General features: G+C 48.2%; 1 protein-coding gene across 1 annotated transcript; it reads left to right on the top strand.

The window, feature by feature from the left end:
- Positions 1-19945: 19945 nt before the first annotated feature.
- Positions 19946-23436, top strand: LOC125531234 (uncharacterized). The gene is made up of 8 exons (XM_048695642.2): positions 19946-20412; positions 20550-20640; positions 20740-20888; positions 20974-21217; positions 21313-21417; positions 21494-21676; positions 21802-22003; positions 22731-23436. The coding sequence occupies exons 1-8, from the start codon at positions 20039-20041 to the stop codon at positions 23225-23227; spliced, it is 1845 nt and encodes a 614-aa protein (XP_048551599.2). The 5' UTR covers positions 19946-20038; the 3' UTR covers positions 23228-23436.
- Positions 23437-25348: the final 1912 nt, after the last annotated feature.

Raw genomic sequence — 25348 nt, 5'->3', positions numbered from 1 at the left:
GAGACGAGGAGATGGAAGATGCGGTTACCTCCGACCCAGGTAAAAACTCTTATGATCTTGTTCTTGATTACTCGGTCGATTGAATTCTAGCGATTCACTTGAGGTCGACTGATCTCTCTGCAGCTCCACCCAACGTCATCAATCTTCCAGATGATGATGAAGATGTGGCCCCTAGGCCCAGAAAGAACAAAAAAGTAGCAGCTAGCAAGACGTCTCAGCAAGGACCAACGACAACACCAACCGTCCGTCAATCTGAAGACGCATGCGGGGCCTCTGTAACTTTCGCTGTACCCTTGTCGAGTGAGCGCACTGCGCTGTCGATTGTACCGGTGTTTCCTTCAGTCGTCCAATCTCACGCTCCGGAGCTCCAAGCTGCCACACCTGCGTCATCTGCCCCCTTCTTCACCAACTACCATGTTCCGGAGAACCAGTTGGACGCGGCTGCGGAAGCCATCCGTCCGGCTAACGTGATGATGGAGCGGATGAAGACGGTGCACGAGAATAGGCAGGCTGCTTACGACGCAAGCGCTGTTCTCCAGGACAATGTCCAGGTAAGTAAACTTCCGACTGACCTTGTTCTATTAGGATATGCTACCCAAAATGTTTTCTTCCATACAATCTCTTATTATTTGCGTCGAATCTGTACACCCGCTGGGAGTTTTGTTGCCTTTGGTATTTGCGCTCTTCCACTCGGTCTGGGCGAGTAGGATCTGAACCGGTGGGGGCACGCTAAGTGCACCCACTGGGTGTAGTCCCGGAGACCGCAGTCGACTGCGGGCAGTTGACTGGGGTCTGAGTTCTTTTAACTTTCTTTTCTTCCGCCCGACCCGGTCTGGCCGGTCGAATGAGATCCAAACCAGTGGGGACACGTCGAGTGCACTCACTGGGTGTAGTCCCCGAGACCGCGGTCGACTACTGGCAGTTGGCCGGAGTCTGAATAGTTCTTTTCTTCTCTTTGTTTTTTTACTCGACCCGGGCGGACCAGTCGAGTTGGGTCTGAATCAGTGGGGGCATGCCAAGTGCACCCGCTGGGTGTATTCCCCGAGACCACAGTCGACTGCGGGCAGTCAGCTGGGGTCTGAGTAAACAACCTTTGATCTTGTCGATTGACACGTCTTTTACCTCCTGGAGAAATCTTGTACTCTCATTTCCAAGTTTGCTAAACTTGAGGAGAAGCAGAGGCAACTCAACCTCGACTTGGAGCTGGCCCAACAGAATTTGAAGAAAGCTCAAGATGAAGCTGCTGGTATGGAAGGTAACTGCATGTCGACTGTTCACATCGATCGTCTTTTAAGATATTTCTTCCATCTCTTGTTTGATCCGACTGCTTCTTTTGCAGAGAAAATGAAGCTGGCTCTGGAGAAGAAGGACTTGGACCTTGCATCTGCGCAGAAGGAAGCCCAAGATAAGACTGCCCTTGCAGACCAGAAGTTGGCTTCAGTCGGAGCGTTGGAAGGGGAGGTGAACAAGCTGAAGTCCTGCCTCAATGAGTCTAACCGAGAAGTGAGTCATCTGAAGAAGGATAAAATTTCCCTGAATGAGAAGTTGGAGTCTGCGGTCCGCAAGAGAAATGACACGGAAGCCTATCTGAGAACTCTTGCTAAGAGGCTCTATCTTATGCTGGAAGGTACTCCTTTTAAACCGACTATTTTGTTGCTTGTAAGTTAATCCTATCCAGTCGGCTCACTAACTCTTTGACTGCAGAATTCTGCCAAAACTTTGATGAGGAAACCGGAAGGATCGAGACGGGTTTGGACCCTATCGCTTCTCCAGTTTGCGACGCAACTGCCATGAATGTGCTCCGACTGGAGTCCCGTGTCGCCAGTGTCACAAATTACCTCGCGCGTCTAAAGGTGGCCGTTTCACGAATCGACCCATTGCTCTGGCCAAGGGCGACGCTTCAAAATGACCTGGAATCTCTTATGGCTCGGCTCGACGAGATCCCTGGTCGAGTGCAAGAATGGAAGAAGTCCTCTGCCCAGTGTGGTGCTGACGTGGCGTTGTCCTTGGTCAGAGTCCACTACAAGGAAGCTCGTGAAGACAAGCTGGCGGCAATCAAGGTCGCCAACACCAAAAGGCACGACTTCCAGTCCTTTATGGAGACTTTCATCGCTGCTGCCACTCGGATCGCAGATGGAATCGACTTGGACGAATTCGTCGAACCCTCCAGCCCTCCTTCTGCCGAGTGAACAAACTATGAGATTAAAACCTGTCTTAAATTTGCCTCGGAATGCCGAGTGGTTGCTGTAACCATTAAACTCCTTCGGGCTTGATGCTCGAATACTTTTGATTTGTTGCTTGGAACTTTAGGATTTATCCGAATTGCTTTTGAGTATGCTTGCGATTGCTTTTGGGATCTGCTCCGTTGTATATGTGGCGAAGCTCAGAGAAGAGGGTTGCAGTCGACCTACGCCTCATCATCCTTGTGGACAAGGGTGGAGCATACGTTGTATCTGTGGCGTAGGTCGGAGAAGAGGGCCGCAGTCGACCTGCACCTCGTCGTCCTTGCGGACAAGGATGGATCGCACATTGTACTTGTGGCGAAGCTCGGAGAAGAGGGTTGCAGTCGACCTGCGCTTCATCGTCCTTGCGGACAAGGGTGAAGCGCATTTTGTACTTGTGGCGAAGCTCGGAGAAGAGGGTTGCAATCCACCTGCGCCTCATCGTCCTTGCGGACAAGGGTGGAGCGTACGTTGTATTTGTGGCGTAGCTCGGAGAAGAGGGCCGCGGTCGACCTGCACATCATCGTCCTTGCGGGTAGGGATGGAGCATACGTTGTACTGGTGATGCAGCTCTTAGGGAAAGGATTTTACAAACTTAGGCGAGTACTGGACTGCAGCTAAGCCTCCGAGTGGGAGGATTGCTCACCACTCGGTAGGATTTTTTAAACTTAGGCAAGTACTGGACTGCAGCTAAACCCCCAAGTGGGAGGATTGTTCACCACTCGGTAGGATTTTTTAAACTTAGGCGAGTACTGGACTGCAGCTAAGCCCCCGAGTGGGAGGATTGCTCACTGCTCGGTAGGATTTTTTAAACTTAGGCAAGTACTGGACTGCAGCTAAGCCTCCGAGTGGGAGGATTGCTCACCACTCGGTAGGATTTTTTAAACTTAGGTGAGTACTGGACTGCAGCTAAGCCCCTGAGTGGGAGGATTGCTCACCGCTCGGTAGGATTTTTTAAACTTAGGCGAGTACTGGACTGCAGCTAAGCCTTCGAGTGGGAGGATTGCTCACCACTCGGTAGGATTTTTTAAACTTAGGCAAGTACTAGACTGGAGCTAAGCCCCCGAGTGGGAGGATTGCTCACCACTCGGTAAGATTTTATAAACTTAGGCGAGTACTGGACTGCAGCTAAGCCCCCGAGTGGGAGGATTGCTCACCACTCGGTAGGATTTTCTTTCGAACTTAGGCGAAACGGATTCGCGGCTAAGCCTCCCGAGTGAGAGGCTTGCTCATCACTCGGTAGGATTTTCTTTCGAACTTAGGCGAAACGGATTCGCGGCTAAGCCCACCCACTGGGGGATTTCAGAGGTAAATAAAAACGATAACAATCGTGCGAGAAGACTGTAAAGCTCTTGTCTTTGATAAACAAATTACAAAGGTACTTCTTATTACACTTTATTCGAACGAGTACTTAAGTATAAAAGGGGCGGAGTAGCTCCGCATTCCAAGCTCGTGGCTCGTCTTTCTGATGCTCGACACTGTAAAGATGGTATGCTCCATTGTGGAGAACTCTGGTGATGATGAAGGGGCCTTCCCAAGCAGGGGCAAGCTTGTGTGGCTTCTGTTGATCCACTCAAAGAACCAAGTCTCCCTCTTGAAAGGCTCGACCCCTCACGTTTCTGGCGTGGAATCGACACAAGTCTTGCTGATAAATGGTCGACCGGATCAAGGCCATCTCTCTTTCCTCCTCTAAGAGATCGACTGAATCTTGCCGGGCCTGTTCTGCTTCTTCTTCAGAGAAGAGCTCGACTCGGGGTGCGTTGTGGAGCAGGTCACTTGGTAGAACAGCTTCGGCTCCATAGACCAAAAAGAAAGGAGTTCGTCCATTCGATCGATTAGGAGTTGTCCTCAAACCCCAAAGAACTGATGGAAGTTCATCGACCCAAGCACCTCCTGCGTGTTTGAGATCACGCATCAGTCGGGGTTTCAGTCCTTTGAGAATTAGGCCATTTGCTCTTTCTGCTTGTCCATTCGACTGCGGGTGAGCGACCGAAGCATAGTCGACTCATGTGCCTTGAGAAGCACAGAAAGCTCTAAACTCATTAGAATCGAAGTTCGACCCGTTGTTAGTGATGAAGTTGTGTGGAACTTCATATCTGAATGTCAATTCTCTTATAAAACTGACGTCGGTGCTAGCTTCAAGATTCTTGATAGGTTTAGCTTCAATCCATTTGGTAAACTTGTCGACTGCTACGAGCACATGAGTGAAGCCGCTCCTACCAGTTCTCAGTGGTCCAACCATATCTAATCCCCAAACGGCAAAGGGCCAGACGAGGGGAATGGTCTTCAGGGCTGACGCTGGCTTGTGAGACATGTTGGAGTAAAACTGGCAGCCTTCACATCTGTTGACTATATCTTTCGCCATTTCATTTGCTCGTGGCCAATAAAATCCAGCTCGGTATGCTTTAGCCACGATGGCCCGAGAGGACACATGGTGACCACAGGTCCCCGAGTGGATGTCGTTGAGGATCATTCGACCTTCTTCTGGCGTTATGCATTTCTGACTGGCTCCAGTCACGCTTTCCCTGAACAGTTGTCCTCTTATCACAGTAAAGGCTTTGGATCGACGAACGATCTGTCGAACCTCTTCTTTGTCCTCTGGGAGCTCCTTCCTAAGGATGTATGCAATGTATGGCACTGTCCAGTCGGGAGTAATGACCAGGACCTGCATGATTAGATCGACCACGGCTGGGATCTCGACTTTAGTCAGATCTGTGGCGCTCTTAGGCTGCGGGGGCTCTTCCATGAAAGGATCTTCCTGAACTGTCGGTGTGTGAATATGTTCCAAAAACACATTGCTTGGAATGGCTTCTCTCTTGGAACCTATCTTTTCCAAATCATTGGCTGCTTGATTTTTCAGACGAGGTATGTGATGGAGCTCTAACCCCTTAAACTTCTTTTCCAACTTCCTCGCCGCATTGCAGTAACCAGTCATAGCTGGGCCTCTAACGTCCCATTCCTTCATCACTTGATTGACCACCAAATCTGAGTCGTCGTAAACCATGAGGCGACGGACGCCGAGTGAAATGGCCATACGTAACCCATATAGGAGTGCTTCATATTCTGCTTCGTTATTGGAGGAACCAAAGTGAATCTGGAGAACGTATCTGAGCTTGTCACCTCGGGGGGATACCAGTACCACCCCAGCACCAGAACCATTCAGCATCTTGGACCCATCAAAGAACATGGTCCAGTGCTCCGAGTGAACTTGAGTCGGCAGTTGTTGTTCGATCCACTTGGCGAGGAAATCTGCCACAGCTTGGGACTTGATAGCTTTCTTTGCCTCAAACTTTATATCTAAAGGAAGGAGTTCGATCACCCATTTTGCCACTCGACCAGTTGCATCTCTATTGTGCAGAATCTCCGACAATGGAGCGTTGCTGACGACTGTAATAGAGTGATCAGAGAAATAGTGTGCAACCTAATTCGTGGTCATGTAAATCCCATAAACAAGCTTCTGATAGTGTGGATATCTCTGCTTTGACGGAGTCAGAACTTCAGAAACATAATAAACCGAGCGCTGAACTTTATAGGCTTTTCCCTCTTCTTCCCGCTCGACCGTAAGTACTGTAGTGACGACTTGTCCAGTGGCTGCTATATAAAGCAGTAAAGGCTCTTTGCTGATTGGGGCAGCAAGCACCAGCTGGGTGGAAAGCAGGGCTTTTAGCTCTGCAAATGTTGCATCAGCTTCAGGAGTCCACTCGAACTTATCTGATTTCTTCATCAGTCGGTAAAGAGGCAGTGCCTTTTCATCGAGGCGAGAAATGAATCGACTTAGGGCGGCCAAACAACCAGTAAGCTTCTAGACATCATGCACACGCACAGGGCGTTTCATCCGGAGTATGGCACCCACTTTCTCTGGGTTAGCGTCGATCCCTCGTTCGGAAACGAGAAAACCGAGTAATTTTCTGCCTGGAACTCCAAACGTGCACTTTGATGGATTAAGCTTGATATCATACCTTCTGAGGTTGGCAAAGGTTTCAGCAAGGTCAGCCAGTAGGTCGGAACCTTGACGTGACTTGACCACAATGTCATCCATGTATGCTTCCACATTCCGACTGATCTGAGTGAGCAGGCACTTCTGAATCATCCGCATGAATGTGGCTCCAGCGTTCTTCAAACCGAATGGCATAGTGACATAACAGAAGCACCCAAATGGGGTGATGAAAGCTGTTTTTATCTCGTCGGGTCCGTACAGACGGATCTGGTGGTACCCGGAATAGGCGTCCAAAAAGGACAAATGCTCGCACCCCGCAGTCGAGTCAACTATTTGGTCGATGCGAGGGAGAGGAAAGTGATCTTTCAGGCAGGCCCGATTGATATGTTTGAAGTCAATGCACATGCGAAGTGGGTCGTCCTTCTTTGGGACCATGAAAACATTAGCTAACCACTCGGAGTGGTAAATCTCACGGATAAACTCAGCTGCCAAAAGCCGAGCCACTTCTTCACCGATTGTCTTCCTCTTCTGTACGGCGGACCGTCGAAGATGTTCTTTGACTGGTTTCACTTTTGGGTCGACTCGCAAACGATGCTCAGCCAGTCCCCTGGGAACACCTAGCATGTCCGAAGGTTTCCATGCAAAGATGTCCCAGTTCTCACGGTGGAACTGGATGAGCGCTTCTTCCTATTTGGAGTCGAGTGTTGTTGAAATGTGAGTCGGCGCAGCATTGGGATCTGTCGGATGAATGTGAATCGACTTTGTTTCGCCAGACGACTGGAATGCTGAATCCGTGGCAGGCTTCTTGGCTTGCAACAAATCACTCGGATCTGCATTTTTTTGATACTCCTGCAATTCTACTACGGCCATCTATGCATCGGTGATCTTTGAGCCCTTCTAGAAGCACTCTTCTGCCTTCTTCCGACTACCAGTGATAGTGATCAGCCTTTGGGACCAGGCATCTTCAATTTGAGGTACACGTAACATGGTCGAGCCATAAAACATGCATAAGCTGGCCTGCCCAGAATAACATGATAGGCACTCTGGAAATCCACAACTTCAAATGTCAACTTTTCTTTGCAGTAATTCTTGGAATCACCGAAAACCATGTCGAGAGCAATCTGGCCGAGTGATGCAGCCTTCTTGCCGGGAATGACCCCATGGAAACTCATATTGCTTTCACTGAGTCTGGACATCGGAATTCCCATTCCTTTCAACGTCTCTGCATACAGTATATTCAGGACACTGCCACCATCCATCAGAACCTTAGTCAGTCGGGTGCCTTCGACTACTGGGTCGACCACCAATGCTTGCCTCCCAGGGGTGGCTATGTGAGCTGGGTGATCAGACTGGTCGAATGTAATGGTAGTCTAGGACCACTTCAAATAATTGGGTGTCACCGGAGCGACCATGTTCACTTCTCTGTTGATGACTTTCAATCGACTTTTACTCTCAACGTCAGCGAAAATCGTCAGAGTGGAATTCACGTGGGGATAACCATCATTATCCTCTTCCTCGTCCTCAACCTTGTCTGCTTCTTTCTCCTTTTCCTTGGGTTGTTTCTCTCGGAATTGTTGGATTAGGAGTCGACACTGTCGAGTGGTATGCTTCGGGTAAATGAAATTACCCTCCTCATCTTTTTTGGTGTGAATGTGGCATGGTAAATCCAACACATCATTTCCATCTTGATCTTTTACTTTCTTGGGGTTCCACGACCCTTTGGGCTTCCCCTTGAACTTTCCTTGAGTCACGGCTAAGGCTTCACCAGGAGCGGCTGGCTTGGCTTTGCGCTTCTGCTTCCGACTGAAGTTTCCTCCTCCGGTTTCGTGGGCGACTGTTTTGTGCTTGCCACTCCGGAGTCGGTCTTCTTCTTCACCGTTGGCATACTTGGTGGCAATTTCCATCATCCGAGTAAGAGTCATATCTCCTGTCCGACCGAATTTCATATTCAACTCCCGATATTTGACGCCTTCTTTAAAGGCACAAATTGCCTGATGATCAGACACATTCTCCACCGTGTGGTGCAATGTGATCCATCTCTGGATATAATCTCTCAAAGTTTCATTCGATTTCTGAATGCAACATTGTAATTCTGTCAGCCCTACCGGCCGTTTGCAAGTACCTTCAAATGTTCTGACAAATACTCGGGAAAGATCTTCCCAAGTATAAATGCTACCAGGTGCTAACTGATTCAACCACGCTCTGGCTGAGCCCTCCGACATCAAAGGAAGGTGTTTCATGGCCACCTCATCATTGCCACCACCGATCTGAACAGCCACTCGGTAATCTTCAAGCCAAGTATCAGGCTTGGACTCACCAGTGAACTTACTGACTCCAGTCGCCAACCTGAAGTGGGAAGGAATCACCGCAGCCCTGATGGCTCTACTGAAGCACTCTGGACCCGAGACACGCGCTCTGCTGTTGGTTGGAAAATCTCTGTCAGGACCTTCTCTGTGAGCTCTGTTTCTGTCGACCAGACCCTGAACGAGAATAGATCTCGCGTCAAAGCCCGGTTCCCTGGGGTCGACTGGAATCCTTCGCCCACCACTGTGAGGGCGTCTGTCATCCTGTTGCCGAGGCACGTACGATCCACTCCTTGGGGGTGGCGTGGGCACTCGACGACGATCGTCGTGATCGAGTCGGTGATCATACTGCTCGCGGCTTCTGTACTGATCTCGTCGATCTCCACATCCCTCACGCCTCGGGGGCGATCTTGGGCTGTGAGCCGACTGGACTGTGTCTGCAACCACGGATCTTCTGTGAATCCTATTCCGCGACTGAGATACTACTGTGTTCTGCTCACCCGCGGCTCGGAGCAAGGCCCCGATCTGCACCAAACCCCGACCAGCTTCTGACTGGGAAGGTTGAATTGACTCCACTATTCGGGCCGCAGCTGCGAGATTCTGGATTGGAGTTCGGTATACCTGAGTTGGAGGCGGAAAAAGTTGACGTCGACTGGATTCGGGAGCATGCTGCCTAGCACGCTCGTCGAGTGCGCGCTGGAGGTTCTCCAGTCGAGTGCGCTCAGCCAAGTTGGCCAGGCATGCCTCCTCCAAGGCCTGGGCCTCAGGGGTTTCTCCAACGATAGGAGTGTGAAGTGCATCCATGTTCCGGCGGCGAAGTTCTTCTCTCCGCTGCGAAGAGAGGAGTTTGGGGCGGTACTATTCATGAACACGCGACGAACCACCGCCCCCATCGCCTCCGTCCTCACGGGTGAAGCCAGGAGGACTGCGTGGTCCATTGACCATCAAAACTTCCGCCGCAGGGTCGCTGCTGTCGCACTCGGATGCAGTCTCTACGGAGCCAGTCGACAGATCGAACAGGCCGTAGAGGGTTTCATCGGGCTCGATTGCCGCGACTTGGGGGGTGGCCGACTGGCGAGCCACCGCATGCTTCACCCACCGCTGAAGCCTCGATCGACCGGAACATTTGCTCCGGCGAGCCGCAGGGAGGGGGGAAGCTACAGGAGCCGACCGATACTGGGTCGACGGCTGCCGCGGGAGGACGTCGCGGACGCACGCGCGAAAGTGTGTTGCCCCACGGATGAGGAGTGCGTCGACGTCGAGTGGAGCCTCCTGAAGCCAATTGAGTCGTCGGCGACAAACACGAGCACGCCGAGACGGATCTCGTGGCCCTCAGCCAAACCTCTGCCTGAAACCATGATGAAGGGGATCGGAAAAATTGCAACTTCTCCAAAAAGTCGCTAAGACACCTGCCCCACAGTGGGCGCCAACTATCGTGGTTCTAAGTCTGACAATAGAATGGGGGTAGGAATGTAGAGGCAAGATCCTAGCTATGGAGGAGTTGTACACACGAGTTTTACGAGTTCAGGCCCTTCTCGGTGGAAGTAACAGCCCTACGTCTCGGAGCCCGGAGGCGGTCGACTGGATTATATGCGCGAGCGCGCGAGCGCGCGCGCGTGTGTGTGTGTGTTACATGGGGTGTGAACCCTTGTCCCTGAGGGGGGGGGTTGGCTTATATAGAGTTCGCCAGACCCCTCCCGCCCTTAGTTACAAAGGGTTTAAGGTACATAAAGATGGAGACGTTACTGGTAACGCCTGTAATAAAAGTACATAATGACCATTAAGGCTATGACTTAAATCCTGACCGTTACAGAGTGGAGTGGCTCTAGATCTTTTGATAGTCGAGTGGTTGTTCGTTCGGTCGAGTGTCTTCAAGACTGTCGAGTGGAACATGCCTTCATGGTCGAGTGGATGATGATTTTTCTTCGACTGCTTCTGGTACCTTTAGGGATGTCCTTGGGGAGGGTATCTTGCACAGATCCATTACCCTACCCTAGGTACATAGCTTCATCACACGTGTCGTAGTAGAGGCGCGTGCGTGTCGTAGTAGAGGCGCACACGTAGCATGTACACGTACGTACAGCGGCCAGGGTGCAAGAAATAAAATACGGCCACGTATGTGTACATACGGGAGGGATCTCGAACGCCTACTCGCGCATACGTACGGCCAGGGCTCGTGTACATGGCTGGGTCGGAACGGAGAAACAGCGTCGTCGTCATGTTCATGGGGAGGCAACGGAATGCGTCATGTTCATCGGGAGGCAACGGAACGCGCGGGAGCCAACCAGCTGGGTCGGAACAGAATGCGTGGTTGTGTTCATCGGGAGGGCTTGGACGGAACAGGTGATGGAAACGAGGCCTGCCGTACGGCACAACGGAGGAAACGGACCTCCTACGTTTGGAACGGGGTCCTGTTGATCGGGAGGGGTCTGGCGTACCGCAAAACAGAGGAAACGGACCTCCTACGGTCGAGACAGGGGTCCTGTTGATCGGGAGGGGTGTGGCATACCGCAAAATGGATGAAATGGACCTCCTACGGTCGAAACGGGGGTCCTGTTGATCGGGAGGGGTGTGGCGTACCACAAAACGGACGAAACGGACTTGTGTTGGAGCGCTACGGTCGAAACGGGGGTCCTGTTCATCGGGAGGGGTGTGGCGTACCGCAAAACGGGACTCCATGGGATACTGTTCATCTCCACCGTCGACCTCCTCCAGCCTTCACGGGGTCCTGTTCATCCAGCCTCCACCGCGCGCTACTCCACCGGCTACTGTTCAACCACCCCTCCACGGGCACCCCTCCATCGTCTACTGTTCATCCAACCCTCCACACCATGGGGTCCTGTTCAACCTCCCCTCCACGGGCACCCCTCCACCGTCTACTATTCATCCAGCCCTCCACCACACCACGGGGTCCTGTTCATCCAGAGGCAACGCCACCGCTCACTGTTCATCCAACCCCCCCCCCCCCGCGCGCACAACGCTCACTATTCATCCTAGAGGCAGCATCGATCGGCTTCAGTTAGTAGCAGTAGTGAAGGAATCGCTCGATCGGGTTCAGTTAACAGCCATCGATCGATCGCTCGGGTTCAGTAATGCGTAGCCTGCAGTGCAATCGCTCGGGTTCAGTTAGAGCCCAACGCCTCGCGCGGGTTTAGTTAGAGCCAACACCTCGCACACACGCGCGTACGTGTACGAGAGAAACGTGCATCGCTCGGCCCCCGACCTTCCACCGTAACCAGGAACTCCCCGAAATTTTCCTCCCCCTCGCTTCTACCACGGTTTTTTTCCGTCATGGACGGCCCAAAGAATGTCATGCAGCTGCGTCTCCGGCCCGCCCAGGACGAAAAGCCCATTTTCTGTCATGATTTTTTGTCATAGAAGTAGGAGCCCACCACATCTATGATGATACCGTGTTTTGTCACAATTATCGTCATAGAAGTGTCATATGTATGACAGAAATTTTTTTTTGTTCGGCCCAAAATGTCACGGATGTGTCTTTTTTTTGTAGTGTAGCCATGCACCCTGGCGGGGCAATCTTCGTTCTTGCATACCATTGTCAAGTATTTCTGACTTGACACCTCAGCTGTGAAAACCCTTTGTGTGGACATTGACCATTGAATGATTGCGTCCTTCAGAGCGTTCTTGTTGGGATACATAGCACCCGTCACAATGTTATTCTGATGATATTGTCAGGCAGAATCATGCCCATCGTTCACGATCATTGCTGATGAGAAGTCATGATTCCATCATGCAGGATTCGGCACATCCTCTAGGTTCTCTTCTTCATCAGACTCGTCGAATCATCGGCATGACCAATGTCAACATCAGTATTCTCATCTTCCATCTGGTTCTGCATGTGCCCATCTACCTCATCACCGTCCACCTCCCCACTGTAATAATCATCGGCAATTCCTCCGTGTACCTGACTACTCGGTCCTTGTTCGTAACCATCACCTCCAGCATTTGACATTGAGTGCTGCATCACATCACTGCTTTGCCCAGGATTGTAACCACCCTCGCCTATAGGTGAAATTATCTCCTTCACAACGGGAAGCACTAAGGCACAATGATTGCATCCCATGGTTTCGCAACCTTGTGACCACCGCACCCACTGAGAATCCTACTCTATTGGCCTCAAATAGAATAAAACGTTTGTACTTGACCGGGTCCACAATGGATGAACACCCACGGTGTGCGTTTCAGTATTCGGCCCTAAACATGATGTCACCCATTCTTTCAACTGACTAAGAGACCAGGTTTGAGGTGCGGTCAGTGGCACCTCTATGTTCTCAAATTCACTCAGATCAACCCCAATCTCATTTGTTTGGACAGTACCAGGACCATAGAAAATATGAACGTCACTACATCAGACATCTTGGCTCACCTATAAAATTATTTAACATGGACAGACAACTGTTAAACATCATGACAAACTAAACATATTCACAGTCCTAATTGACACACCTAAAATTATTACATAATATTAATGGATCAACTAAAATTATTCACACACCTAAAAATATTCACACACCTAAAAATATTCGCACAACATCTATCGGAGAAAATGTCTGTAAAATTATACCCTTGGAGCGTGCGAAGCAACGCCGACGAACGGCGGCCTTCAATCACCGGAGCCGGAGCTTCACGTCCACCACACTGCCACAGCTTCATCAGTTCATCTCCACCTCCACCACCTCCACAAAATTGCTCACCACCGTCTCCACCACCTCCACAAAAATGCTCACCACGACCACCACGAGCTACCCCATCAGTAGATCGAGGTCTCCCTTGCCTCCCCCAACTATCTGCAATGTATCTATGGTGGAAAATCGGGAACAAAATGGCTCACTTTGGAGTATAAATGGGTTACTTTTTAGTCGGAAGAGAGAAGAAAGAAGAACAGAAAGAAGAACACGGAAGAGCGAGGGGATAAGGTCGCGCAAGGGAAGGAGCCGGGCGACCCGGGGCTGGGGACCCTGTCGTCCTCCTTGTGGACGATCGTCCTGCAGCAGGACGACTGGGCCCTGTCGTCTAGGCCCCAGCCACCGACGGCCCAAGCAGGGACGAGTGGGAGCGCTGCGACGTGGCCGGGCCAATCGCCGGCCGCCACGTGGAGTATGGGCCATCTGTCGTCCTCCTATAGGCCGACTGGACTCAGTCGTCCAGCAGTAGGACGAGAGGATGCAGCTGTCCTCTAGCGGTGCAGTAGGACGAGAGGATGAGGCCGTATTATTTTAACCTTCTCCACGGCTGGCACCTTGACCCGCACCGCATCCGGTGCCGCAGTCGGCGCGGGCGCGCGCGGAGGAGGTGCGCAAGCGCCGCGCCCTCCTGACGCCGGAGTAGCGGTGCAGCCCTATCTATGCGCCATACTCGCTGAATAGGGAGGTCTGATTCGCCACGGAGCACGATGTGGCCCGCCGCGGCGGCGTGCAGCTCAACCGCGGGTTCGTGCCGCCACCTCCGGAGGTAGCATCGGAGAGGAGGCGGCGCTCCAGCGCGTCTTGGAGGAGAGCCAGCGCGAGGAGGCCCTCACGCCGTCAACGGCGGGGGACTGCGCCTACCCCCGCCATCGCTACCCGAGACCAAGGCCGAGCCCAAGCACACGCCGGCGCTCATGCTTATGCCCACACCCACGCTGGCACTCATGCTCACGCCCACACCCACGCCGTCCACGGAGCCAGAGTCGAAGATGTACGTGTGGACCGGATCCTCCGCGAGTGGGTGAGCGCGCCACCCATTGCATTGGGCGACATGCCGGAGCAAGAGGAGGCCTACCTGGACCGCTGGCGATAGCTCCACCCGTTGGAGGAGCACGCCGATGCTGAGCACCGGATACAGGCCGAGCGCGAGGCGGAGGAGAACCGGGAGAAGGAGGAGGAGCGCGCACGCCGCGCAGTAATGTCGCCGTCAGAGGAGCCATCGTGGGCGGCGTGGGAGACCGCATTGCTATGGGTTGGGCCGCCGTCAGTCTTCGTCGACCTCACCGGCGATGTTGGCAACGATGGCGACGCCTAAGGCAACATGTTGGGTGGCTGGGAGGCGCGTTTATTAAGTTTTTTTATGTTTATTAATGTCTATGTGGACTTTGACCGGCGGTTGACCGACCGTTTAATGTCTAATTATGTTGACTTTATTTTAAGTGCACATGTTTTTTTGTTTTTTTATTTTGGCCCTCGCAGAAAATTGGTCAGTTTTCGTTGGATGCACTGGCCGACCCAAACAAAAACACAGAAATAACCGTCTGTGTGGTCTACCCAAATAAACAAAAAGTAAACAAAATCCATGTTCGTTTGGATCAGCGTGCATTGGTGTTGCTCTTACAGCCTTAGCATCGATGAAGGAGAAGGATGAATTGGCGGGACCCATACACAACCACCTAATATGTGAACCAACCACAGTGACAGTACACAAATCAAATGGTTAGCTTTTGGAGCAACTCTAGTAGAGTCACCATACTTTTTGATTGCAAAAATGCTATGCAGATGATTATCAAATAATATTAAGACTAGATTGAATTTTGGTGAAGTCAAAATCGAGAAAAGCTAGTTTGCATATATTCCTTTCAAATAGGACCTATATATCATTGGGTCATAGACCCAATAATCCCTGATTCATATAACGCACTTGATTCATAGAACACATTCGGTTTCATTCCTATAATCATAACAGAGATGATAATCGAATCAAGTAACAAAGCGATGAAGTTAGTCATGTAATCGGGTACATAAAGGACAACTAGCATATTCATATAGGCTGTTAATACCAGTAGACAAATGCAATCCCTAACAAAAGTGTCAGAGTTGGGGCTTCGGGGACCCAAGAAAGGTTCGAACTCTGGGGTGCGCTCGCTGGACCTCGCTAAACCCTACCTTGCTCCTTCTAACCTCACGGCGGTGCTCCGGCGTGCATGAGCGAGGGGAAAGACGAACAACAAACACATCAGTTTACCCAGGTTCGGTCCACCTTGTGGTGTAAAACCCTACTCCTGCTTGGTGGATGGATTGCCTCGCGAGGGAGGATGAATATGAGAGTACAAAGGAGGGGTTCGTCTAGTTTTGATCCCTCTCTACGGTGGAGTCTAGCCTATACTTATACTGGCTTCGGTCCTCTTCCCCCGAAAACACATGGTGGGAAGGGCTCCCACAACGTCCAATTCGATGGGGAACAGGAGTGCAGCTTATCGTGACGAAAGGTGCTCTTTGCCTGCTAAGGGGCTGTTTGGTTTCTAGCCACATCTTGCCACACCTCAGCTTAGGCAAATTTGACCAAGTTAGGTGGGTGTTTGGTTCTAGCCACACCTAAGGCAAGATTTTTTTATGAGAAGTGAATCCCACATATCATAGACACAAAAAGTGTGACAAGATTTCCTTAGGCAATCCAAAGTGTGGCTAACAATTTGAGCAACTCAAGTTAGACAAGTACGGCAAGTGTGGCAAAAATAATGTGACAATGTATGGCAAACATAGTCATAATCCAAAAAGCCCCTAAAGCTCTCTGCCGTGACGCGTTGGTGGGCTCAGCGATGACCTCCGTCCTGGCGAGCCCGCCGTCCTGGTCTTCTTGCACCAAAGCGGCAACCTGTGGGGGGGTCGCTTTGGGAATGGGTGCACTGCCCTTGCTCCCTTAGAATGAAAGGGGGAAGCCTCCCCCGCGCCTGCTGGCACCACTCCTGGCGCCGCTTGTCATGGCACGTGTCACCCACGTGAAGGCGCAGTGCCGCGTGACCACGCGAGGCCATCCTTGACCAGTCCACCCCATGAGGGGCCTCGGGGCAGCCTCAGGAGGTAGCCTCGCGAGAGGGGCCTCACGAGGCCCTTGGTGAAGCCTGCTGGCATATGCCTCGCGAGGGCCTTCCTCGAAGAGCTCTCTGGTGGGCCTCCTGCTGGGCCCTTGGCCACGCGACACGCCCTAGGCCGCGAGCAGACGAGCTTGGGTATCCCCAGTCCCACGAGCCTAACAAAAAGGGTCGCCGGCGTCAGGGAAGTAGTTGTGCGTCGTTGGAGAATAACTCAACAGTCGCACGAGAGCACTCCCCAATAACCTGATAAGCCCCGTGTTGAAACCGTCCCACTTATTAAAGAAAGACACAATGTACCAACTCGGCTCAACTCTATCATGAAAAATGACACGCTTGTGAGGCGATGTTGCGGAGGAGGAGCATAGGTATATGAGTTTTCTTCTCAGGCTCTTGTGATGTGCGGAACAATCCACTTTATATATTAGTCTATCACCCTTCAACAATCGTGGTGGGGTTAAACTTTTCACACTCACATGAATGAGCCATATGGGCTTCTGGGATTTCCTAGGAATGGCTAGAAATTGTAAAATGGACTAAAGCACAATAATTCTTACGACTTGTAATAGACTTGTCTTTAAACTAGCAAAGTACACGTGTATTGCACGTAGCTTACATAACCAAAGTATGAGTTAATATCAATATTCCGCATTATAAAAAAAGTAAACATATAAGTTTGGAGTCTTATGTTCATGACGAATTTAATTCTCTTAGTTCATCCTATTAAAAACAAATGGTTGCTATCAAATATCTGAAAAATGCATGACACAATACTACACGTAACTCATGTAAAATATATCCAACACATTTGTCTCTATGTATCTCTTATTGCAATTTTGCGTAGCTAGTACTGCATCTTTAAATACAAATGAAATTTATGAACCTGCTGTCATAAGCCTTGAACAAAGTAAATCATAAAGTACATGTGAATGGCAATTCTTTCACAAAAAAACCACGAGACAATTAAAGCATGCAAGAGTCTAAAAAGATGAGAATTGTCCGTTATACCTGTCCATAAGTCCGGCTGGTCCGGGCTTTGAGTTGTGCCTAAAAAGCTCGCAGCAGAAAACCCAGGCCCAGGCCAGGCCAGGCCTTCGGGCCTAGATTTTAGACCCAAGCCCGACCCATCGGTGGAAAAATGGGTCGGGCCTCTTCCTTAAAACACATATATGCAAAGCCCAAGCCCAGTCCGCCCTAGCCTCCGGGCTCAAAATTTAGGCCCAGGCCCAACCCGTGGGCAAGACCGAGCCAGGTTGGGTCGAGCCGACCGGGCCGGGATTTAGAAGGCCATGTATATTATGAGACGGAGTAGTAAAATTCTTCTCTTTCTTGTTTGGTGCGTTGGTGGGGAAAATGGTTGTCCCACATCAAAGGAAAAATGGAAGTGAAACGATGCAACTTGTTGGGATTCGTGAGCACTGCATTTTGTATAGCCTTTCTTCTGGACAAACAAGCATATGCCAAGGGACCATTTTTCCCAAATGCAAAAGGACCTCAATTTTATTTCGTTTTTTTTTGTGAGTGGGCCCTCCATTTATTTCGTTTTTTTTGTGAGTGGGTCCTCCATTTCTTTGTCTGTACAAACATTTGGAATAAACTTTATAGACAAAGCACTAATGGATGGTCAATGGTTTACAATTGCACTTTCTCCTTATTTTTGAATCTGCAGACCGTAGTGGGTACTTTCTTGAGATCCAAAGGGACTTCCTTTTGAGTTTTTGTGTGATATCCAGATATCGCTTTGAAAGATTCCTAATTTAGTATCTATCGTATTACCAGTTTATATATTATACGCTCAAGCTAATGCTTGTTGCATTATAAAAAATAATTTGTTGATAGTGAGATTAGTACGATAGCTGGAACCTAGTCTCTGCGGTATATAAGTTGCGGTCATTAAACAACCAATGCATTGGTCTGATTATTCCTTTATAAACAAGGGCCCCGGTTGGACAATAGAACAACCTCAATGCGGCGACAATCGGTCGTCGGATTATTTAGACGGATCGCCCATATAAACATGTTACTGAGTGGCATTTTTTTGTTGAGAATCTTTATCAGTGGCATATTGTTTATCTTGATAGGATTTCGAGCGTGACTATATGGCTGCAGGTAAAACCTTAAGCCCTAGCCCATTTCGTTACTATTGTTTCTTCTTACAATATGTGTGATTTGGCCAGGGAAACTACAACTCTTTCAGTAACAAGTTCTTGCAGAAATCACCTTGCTAAGGCATCACTTCTACAGGTTCGATAACCTGGGGTCACTCCAGGTAAAAAGGGAACTATCTACGTCCAAAACTGGATCCAAGGTAATCAGGGTCTCTTCCTGTGGCTCTGGTTCCCTTTGCAAGCTTCTTGATATGAAAATTATTGGTGTAACTTTTCTTGATTTTTTTTTGTCCCAAAAATTTGATTTTCTGAAATAGTTCAAAAAAAAGCAGGAAACATTAACTAGCTCTGGGCACTAAATTAATATGTTAGTCCAAAAAATGATTAAAAATGATGCTGATATTACACAAATATAATATAACACTAGCATGAAACAAACAAAAATTATAAATACATTTGAGACGTGTTGTTAAGCGACCAATGTCTTGTTATTAGTGACAAAGGATGATGTTCCGTTTGTGCCGGTGAGCCTCATGGTTTTGCAGATGGCGGCCATGCGGGCGGTCTTCTTTCCGATGCGGAGCAAGCCGTGACAGTGGTGGTGGTGGATCCTCGTTTGTTGTTAGGCACATACATTGGATCCATGTCCAAGTTCTATGGCGTTTCTGACGTGGAAGGTCTATCCGCGAGCTCTCAGTTAGCCCGCCCTACGGTTAAATCAGACCCATGTGGGGTTGGGGTTGCCTTTGGTGGTGTATTCCTCTTGACTACGGTGACGACCCCCATGTGTGGTGAGGGTGCTCCATGCGAGAGTGCTCTACTGGTGTGTCTTTACCTTGTGATGCCCTTGTCACCCGACGGTGGCGCACATGCGTCTTGGTGTCATCTCAACCGCGCATGACCTTTCAGCCACACCAGCAACACATGTGTCGTGAGGTAGTGCAGTCTCTGATGTGTGTTGCCTTTCGATACGTCTCGGCTGACCGAAGCAGTTTGATTACACCGGCAATACATGTGTCTTCAAAGGTTCTCAGAGTGACCCCTTGTTTTCGCCCCTGCGTGTGTGTGTGTATTTTTTGACTTTTCTCCTGTAATCCTCGTGAGCGCCGGTTCATTTGAACATCTATTTGTAGATGCTGCAATGCCTCATAGGCAACGACAAATGAAAAATATTCACATAAGGATTTACTCCCCTTGACTATTAAAAGAAGAGTCAGGCCAGCACACCACATAAGATAGAATATCATACGGAAACCAAGCTGCATTAAAACACATGAAAACTATTTTTTTAAGTTTCAAAAAATTCTAAAATTAGTATATGTTAAGAAGGTGTTATTCTATTAACACGTGAAATTCCAAGTTCAAATAGGTATTGACATATTTTTTTTAATAATAAATAGTGCTGAACAGTAAATGCCATTATTCATTGTGGATTTATTTTTCATGTCTTTTGTAATAATGAATTTATGTTTGAACTTGAAATTTCACGCCCTCTTGGCATAACTTTTTAAAACTTCCGAACGTGGCATTTTTATCATTGCAACTTGGTTTCCGCTAAATATTCTCTCCTGGAAGTGGCGCGAGTAACAGTGAGACAGTGAGCCTCGTTTTCCTCGCCAGCCCGATCTATCTCCTCTTCTCCCACAGTCCACTCGCCTCTGCTTGTCCGCATGGCGGCGGCGCAAGGCGAGCGGCCGCTGTACAAGGACGCGTCGGCGCCGGTGGAGGCTCGGGTGCGCGACCTGCTGGGCCGCATGACGCTGCGGGAGAAGGCGGCCCAGATGGCCCAGATCGAGCGCACCGTGGTGTCGCCCCGCGCCCTCGCGGAGCTCGCCGCCGGCAGCGTCCTCAACGCCGGCGGCAGCGCGCCCCGCGACCGCGCCTCCCCGGCCGACTGGGCCCGCATGGTCGACGACATGCAGCGCCTCGCCCTCTCCTCCCGCCTCGCCGTCCCCATCCTCTACGGCACCGACGCCGTCCACGGCCACAACAACGTCTTCGGCGCCACCGTCTTCCCCCACAACGTCGGCCTCGGGGCCTCCAGGTACCCACCCACTCACCTCTCGCTGTACATGACGCCCGTTGACCACGCCGCCGCACTCGCCGCGCTCTGTTTTAGGCCTCCTTTGGATAAAAAAAAGGAGCTTACGAACCGCACCGCGTTGACTTCCTTCCTTCCAGGGATGCGGAGCTCGTGCGGAAGATCGGCGAGGCGACGGCGCTCGAGGTCCGCGCCACCGGCATCCACTGGGCCTTCGCACCCTGCGTCGCCGTGAGTAAAAATTCAAAACCAAGAAAGCATCCGAATCAACCGGTGGTGTCTGTTGGGGTTTCCTTCTGATGTGCGTTTGGTCTGGTGGGCGGTGTACAGGTCTGTAGGGATCCGAGGTGGGGGAGATGCTACGAGAGCTACAGCGAGGACCCGGAGATCGTGCGCTCGTTGACCACGATTGTCACCGGCCTGCAGGGCCAGCCACCGGCAGACCACCCTCACGGTTACCCGTTCCTCGCTTCGGTTAGGTAATTCCAGTGGTGAGATTTAGTAGTGTGATTTCCTTATATTGCCCGCAACCCGTTTATTGAAATGGGTCTGTGTGATTTGCAGGGACAATGTGCTTGCTTGTGCCAAGCATTTCGTAGGGGATGGTGGCACTGACAAGGGGGTCAATGAGGGGAACGCCATTTGCTCGACGGAGGATTTGGAGAGGATCCACACGAAACCATACCCTGATTGCATAGCTCAAGGGGTGGCGACAGTCATGGCATCCTACTCTCAGTGGAATGGGGAGCCGTTACATGCCAGCCGCCATTTGCTCACGGATGTTCTAAAGGGCAAGTTAGGCTTCGAGGTAGTAGAGCCTATGGTGTTTGATTGTTGTATTCATGCAAACCTCGGCTCTGAATAGTAAGAATGATTTTGTGAACATGACATCATGTGTTTCAGGGGTTTGTGGTGTCAGACTGGGAGGGTATTGACAGGCTTTGTGAGCCTCGAGGGTCTGATTATCGCTATTGCGTCGCGCAATCAGTTAATGCTGGGATGGATATGGTATTGGTTATCATGTGGTCATTTAAGATATATTCTCAAGCGACTCGTTCTTTTGTATTTTCTGATCAGTCTACAGATTATGATACCTCACAGATTTGAGAGATTCTTGGAAGATCTTGTGTTCTTGGTGGAGACAGGGGAGATACCAATGTCACGAATTGATGATGCTGTTGAGAGGATTCTAAGGGTTAAGTTCATATCTGGAGTGTTTGAGCATCCATTTTCAGATCCGTCTCTACTAGATGTAGTTGGCTGTAAGGTAGCATGCATGTTCGCGTACCTATGTTTTCGCTGTTACTGTGAAATTGTTAGATTTGTTCTTCTGCTTCTATCGTCTCACATATTGGTGACCATATACGATGTGCTAAATTGTTTACCTTTCAGGAGCATCGGCTGCTGGCACGTGAGGCTGTTCGAAAGTCTTTGGTACTTCTGAAAAATGGCAAGAAGCAGAATGAAACTTTCCTTCCATTGGCAAAAAATGCAAAAAGAATACTCGTTGCAGGGACACATGCTGACAATATTGGATATCAGTGCGGTGGGTGGACAATAGCTTGGCATGGAGACAGTGGAAAGATAACCCTTGGTAAGCACAAACTCAGCTTTGCAGGAATATGTCGGGATGATTTTATTTGTTTGAGGATCCACTTACCAATGCCTTGGTACTGAAGAAACTGCTGATCCTCAGAATTTCTATTTTTTTTTTTGTGTCCGCTCCTTGGAGATTCCAACCACTAAGTAGTTATGCCATATTTTTAACTGCCATGATGACTATAGATGTGAAATTATTGCTTCTAAGTTCAAATATAAGATGTTTGCAGTGGACTGTTCAAGTATTCCCTCCGTCCCAAAATAAGTGTCTCAACTTTGTACTAGCTTTAGTACAAAGTTGTTTTTATTTTGGGACGGAGGGAGTATTATATTATGGTTGTTTTTATTTTTAGACTATAAAGGCATTGCCTGGTTTGTACTGAAAGTCAAAAAATAAATAAAAGAGACACTTGGATACTAATTTACCATTTGAGAGCCAAGCAACTGCTTAGAGTTTCCACAGTGCAAGCTACCATGAACAGTTACTAGCCAATCATTACTGAACTAACCAATTCTGTGGAAAATTATGTTCAGCCACAATGGCTCCTTAACATGCGGATAGTACAATTTTTTTGAGCCATGCATCACTGCTTTTGATTAAATTTATTTATTCTATTTATATAAAAAAAGAGTTTTAGTTTCATTAGTACAAGCAGTATAAAATCTGCACCCTGGGCCATATTTTGTTAAGAAACATCTATTTATGCTATCTAAACCAACAGGTACAAGTATATTGGAGGCCATACAAGAATCCGTCAGTGTGGAAACTGAAGTTGTGTATGAAGAATGCCCAACAGAGGCTATTATTGAAAGCGGAGAATTTTCTTGTGCTATTGTTGCAGTTGGTGAGGTTCCTTATGCTGAAGGGTTGGGAGATAGAACTGGCCTTAGTATCCCATTTAATGGTTCAGACCTGATTACTCGTGTTGCTAGTAAAGTCCCTACTCTAGTGGTTGTTGTATCTGGAAGGCCTTTGGTCATTGAACCACGAGTTCTGGAGAAGATAGATGCTCTAGTTGCTGCCTGGCTACCTGGAAGTGAGGGCATGGGAATTACTGATTGCCTCTTTGGAGATCATGATTTCGTGGGTACATTGCCTGTATCGTGGTTTAGGTCTTCTGATCAACTGCCTATAAATGTTGGAGATGCTAACTATGATCCCTTATTCCCTTTTGGATATGGGTTGAAAATGTTCAGAAGTGATGAAGGTTTAGCATAACTTCATCATTGATCTGGTTATAAATTTGAATCATTACAATAATGTTACATATATGTTGTAAAAGAGAACAATGTCTTGCTGCAAATAATGGGTTGTGTAAAAGAGAATTAATGTCTTGTTGCAAATTATGGTACTGGGTTATGTAAAAGAGAATTTATGTCTTGTTGCAAATTATGGTGTATGTAAGGTGTACAAGCCCTAATTTCTTATATTCTTATATATGAGTTATTCCTTCAATTACCAAATTAAAATATTACTTGATTTTCCTTCGGTTTTGTCGAACCTATTTACTTGACTGATTGGTTTTGGTTTGCTGTTGCTATTTTTGCACCAAAGGAAGCTACACTAGGATGATCAGAAATAATTTTCATTCTGAATGTTGCTGAGCATTTAGCTGCAAAAGAAAATTGGTCGATTCTTGTCACTTACTGTGTCAGTATATCGTCGTAGGAAAGTTCAGCGTGATATTTGGAGACTGGACTGCTGATGTTGTCCATAGAATAATCAGAAACAACTGTCAGTCTGAATGTTTTTACAGCTCTTAGCTGAACCCATTTTCAGACAACCTTTTCTTTTAATGGTAAAGGATGCAAGTGCAGCAAGATTGGCCCATATTCCCATAGGCCATACAGCACAATTCACCGAAAATGAGTGGTTCAGAGAAATTAAGATGCCTTCAGCCTTTGACAATTTTTTATTTATGACGATGATTGAGGAGGGCATATTGGTGTATTGCAACTAGGTGTTTTGTAATGTATTTAAATATCCAGGTTCTTGCCATGATGCTGGTGGCCGTCTTGTGAATTTATCACAAGTGTTGACGAACTGGTAAGCTGGTGTCCAAGATGTAACAGTAGGTAACATTTCTCAACAATAGGCGTGGGAGAGGCAAAAGGTATGATTTAAGGTATAAGGATCAGAGGATGCATGCTAAATTACACTTCATCCGTCTCCTAAAAGAAGGCCTATAAATTTTATCTCAAGCCATGATGCAAAGTTTGACCGAGTTTATTGGAAAAACTATCAACAACCACAATACTAAATAGATATAATATAAACATATATTTTGTTGTGTAGTTAGTGACACTAATTTTTGTATTGTACTGTTGATAGTTTTTTTCTACAACATTGGTCAAACATTTCACAGTTTGATTTTTGAGGTAAAACTTATATGTCTTGTTTTCGGTGACGGAGGGAGTGCGGATCAAGGCCAACCAGTGCTGCTATATAACGCATAGAGCGTCTAATAACAAGCGTGCCTGCAGGGCTACATGGCCGAGCTCATTGAAGCTTATCAAAGTAGTAAGGTTTTTCTTCTGCATAAAAGCTTATGAAAAATATTCTAAATATTTGCGTGTTATAAAAATATTCGCATATATTCAGAAAGGGTTCACAAATTTCAAAAAAAGTATTTACAAAAATATTAATGATACTTATTATTATTTCATGTGTCTAAATTTTATTTATTTATATTTAAAATATTTATGTAAGTAAAAAATATTCATGTATTCCAATAAGAGTTAAAATAAAAATATTATGTTTTTTAAATGGTCGTGTGATTTAAAAACAATTTATGCATTTAAAAAATCATGAATATTTCAGAACTTGTATTCATACTTACAAAATGTTCTTGTAATTTTAAATCTGTTTACTTATTTAAAATGTTTACATATTTTTTAAAAAGTATTTAAACCTTCTTAAAATTTGTTTGTGTAATTTTAAAAATTATTTACATAATTGTTTTGAGGGCGATTCGTTATTATTGCTCGCACCCCGCATTGCCTACTAGTACATCCCATGCGGGACCTTTGTGGGAGCTTCATTGTTATTGCTTGCACTGAGGACATATAGCAATGGTGGACCGAATTATGTGCCTAGGGCGCAAAGTAGTGGACGACAAGCTCACCCATTTTGTTATCTTGGGCTTGTAGAATTACCTTTTCACTTTTTTTATTGCTTGGTATGGTACAAGTTGTAGATTTTTTTTCTCTTATTGTATTCCTACATCTGTGGGCATTCTTGTTATAATGTCACTATTCTTTTGTCTATGGTGTTTCGGTTGGTGATAAGAACAAGGTTATCTTGATCTTTTGATGAGTGGAACTTGTTTGATTTGGGTGG

The sequence above is a fragment of the Triticum urartu genome, chromosome 1A (assembly GCF_056163025.1).
Source record: "Triticum urartu cultivar PI428250 chromosome 1A, HENAU_Tu73, whole genome shotgun sequence".
Taxonomy (NCBI): Eukaryota; Viridiplantae; Streptophyta; class Magnoliopsida; order Poales; family Poaceae; genus Triticum; species Triticum urartu.
Note: the sequence above shows the minus strand (reverse complement) of the source record. Positions and strands in the feature narration are given on the sequence as shown.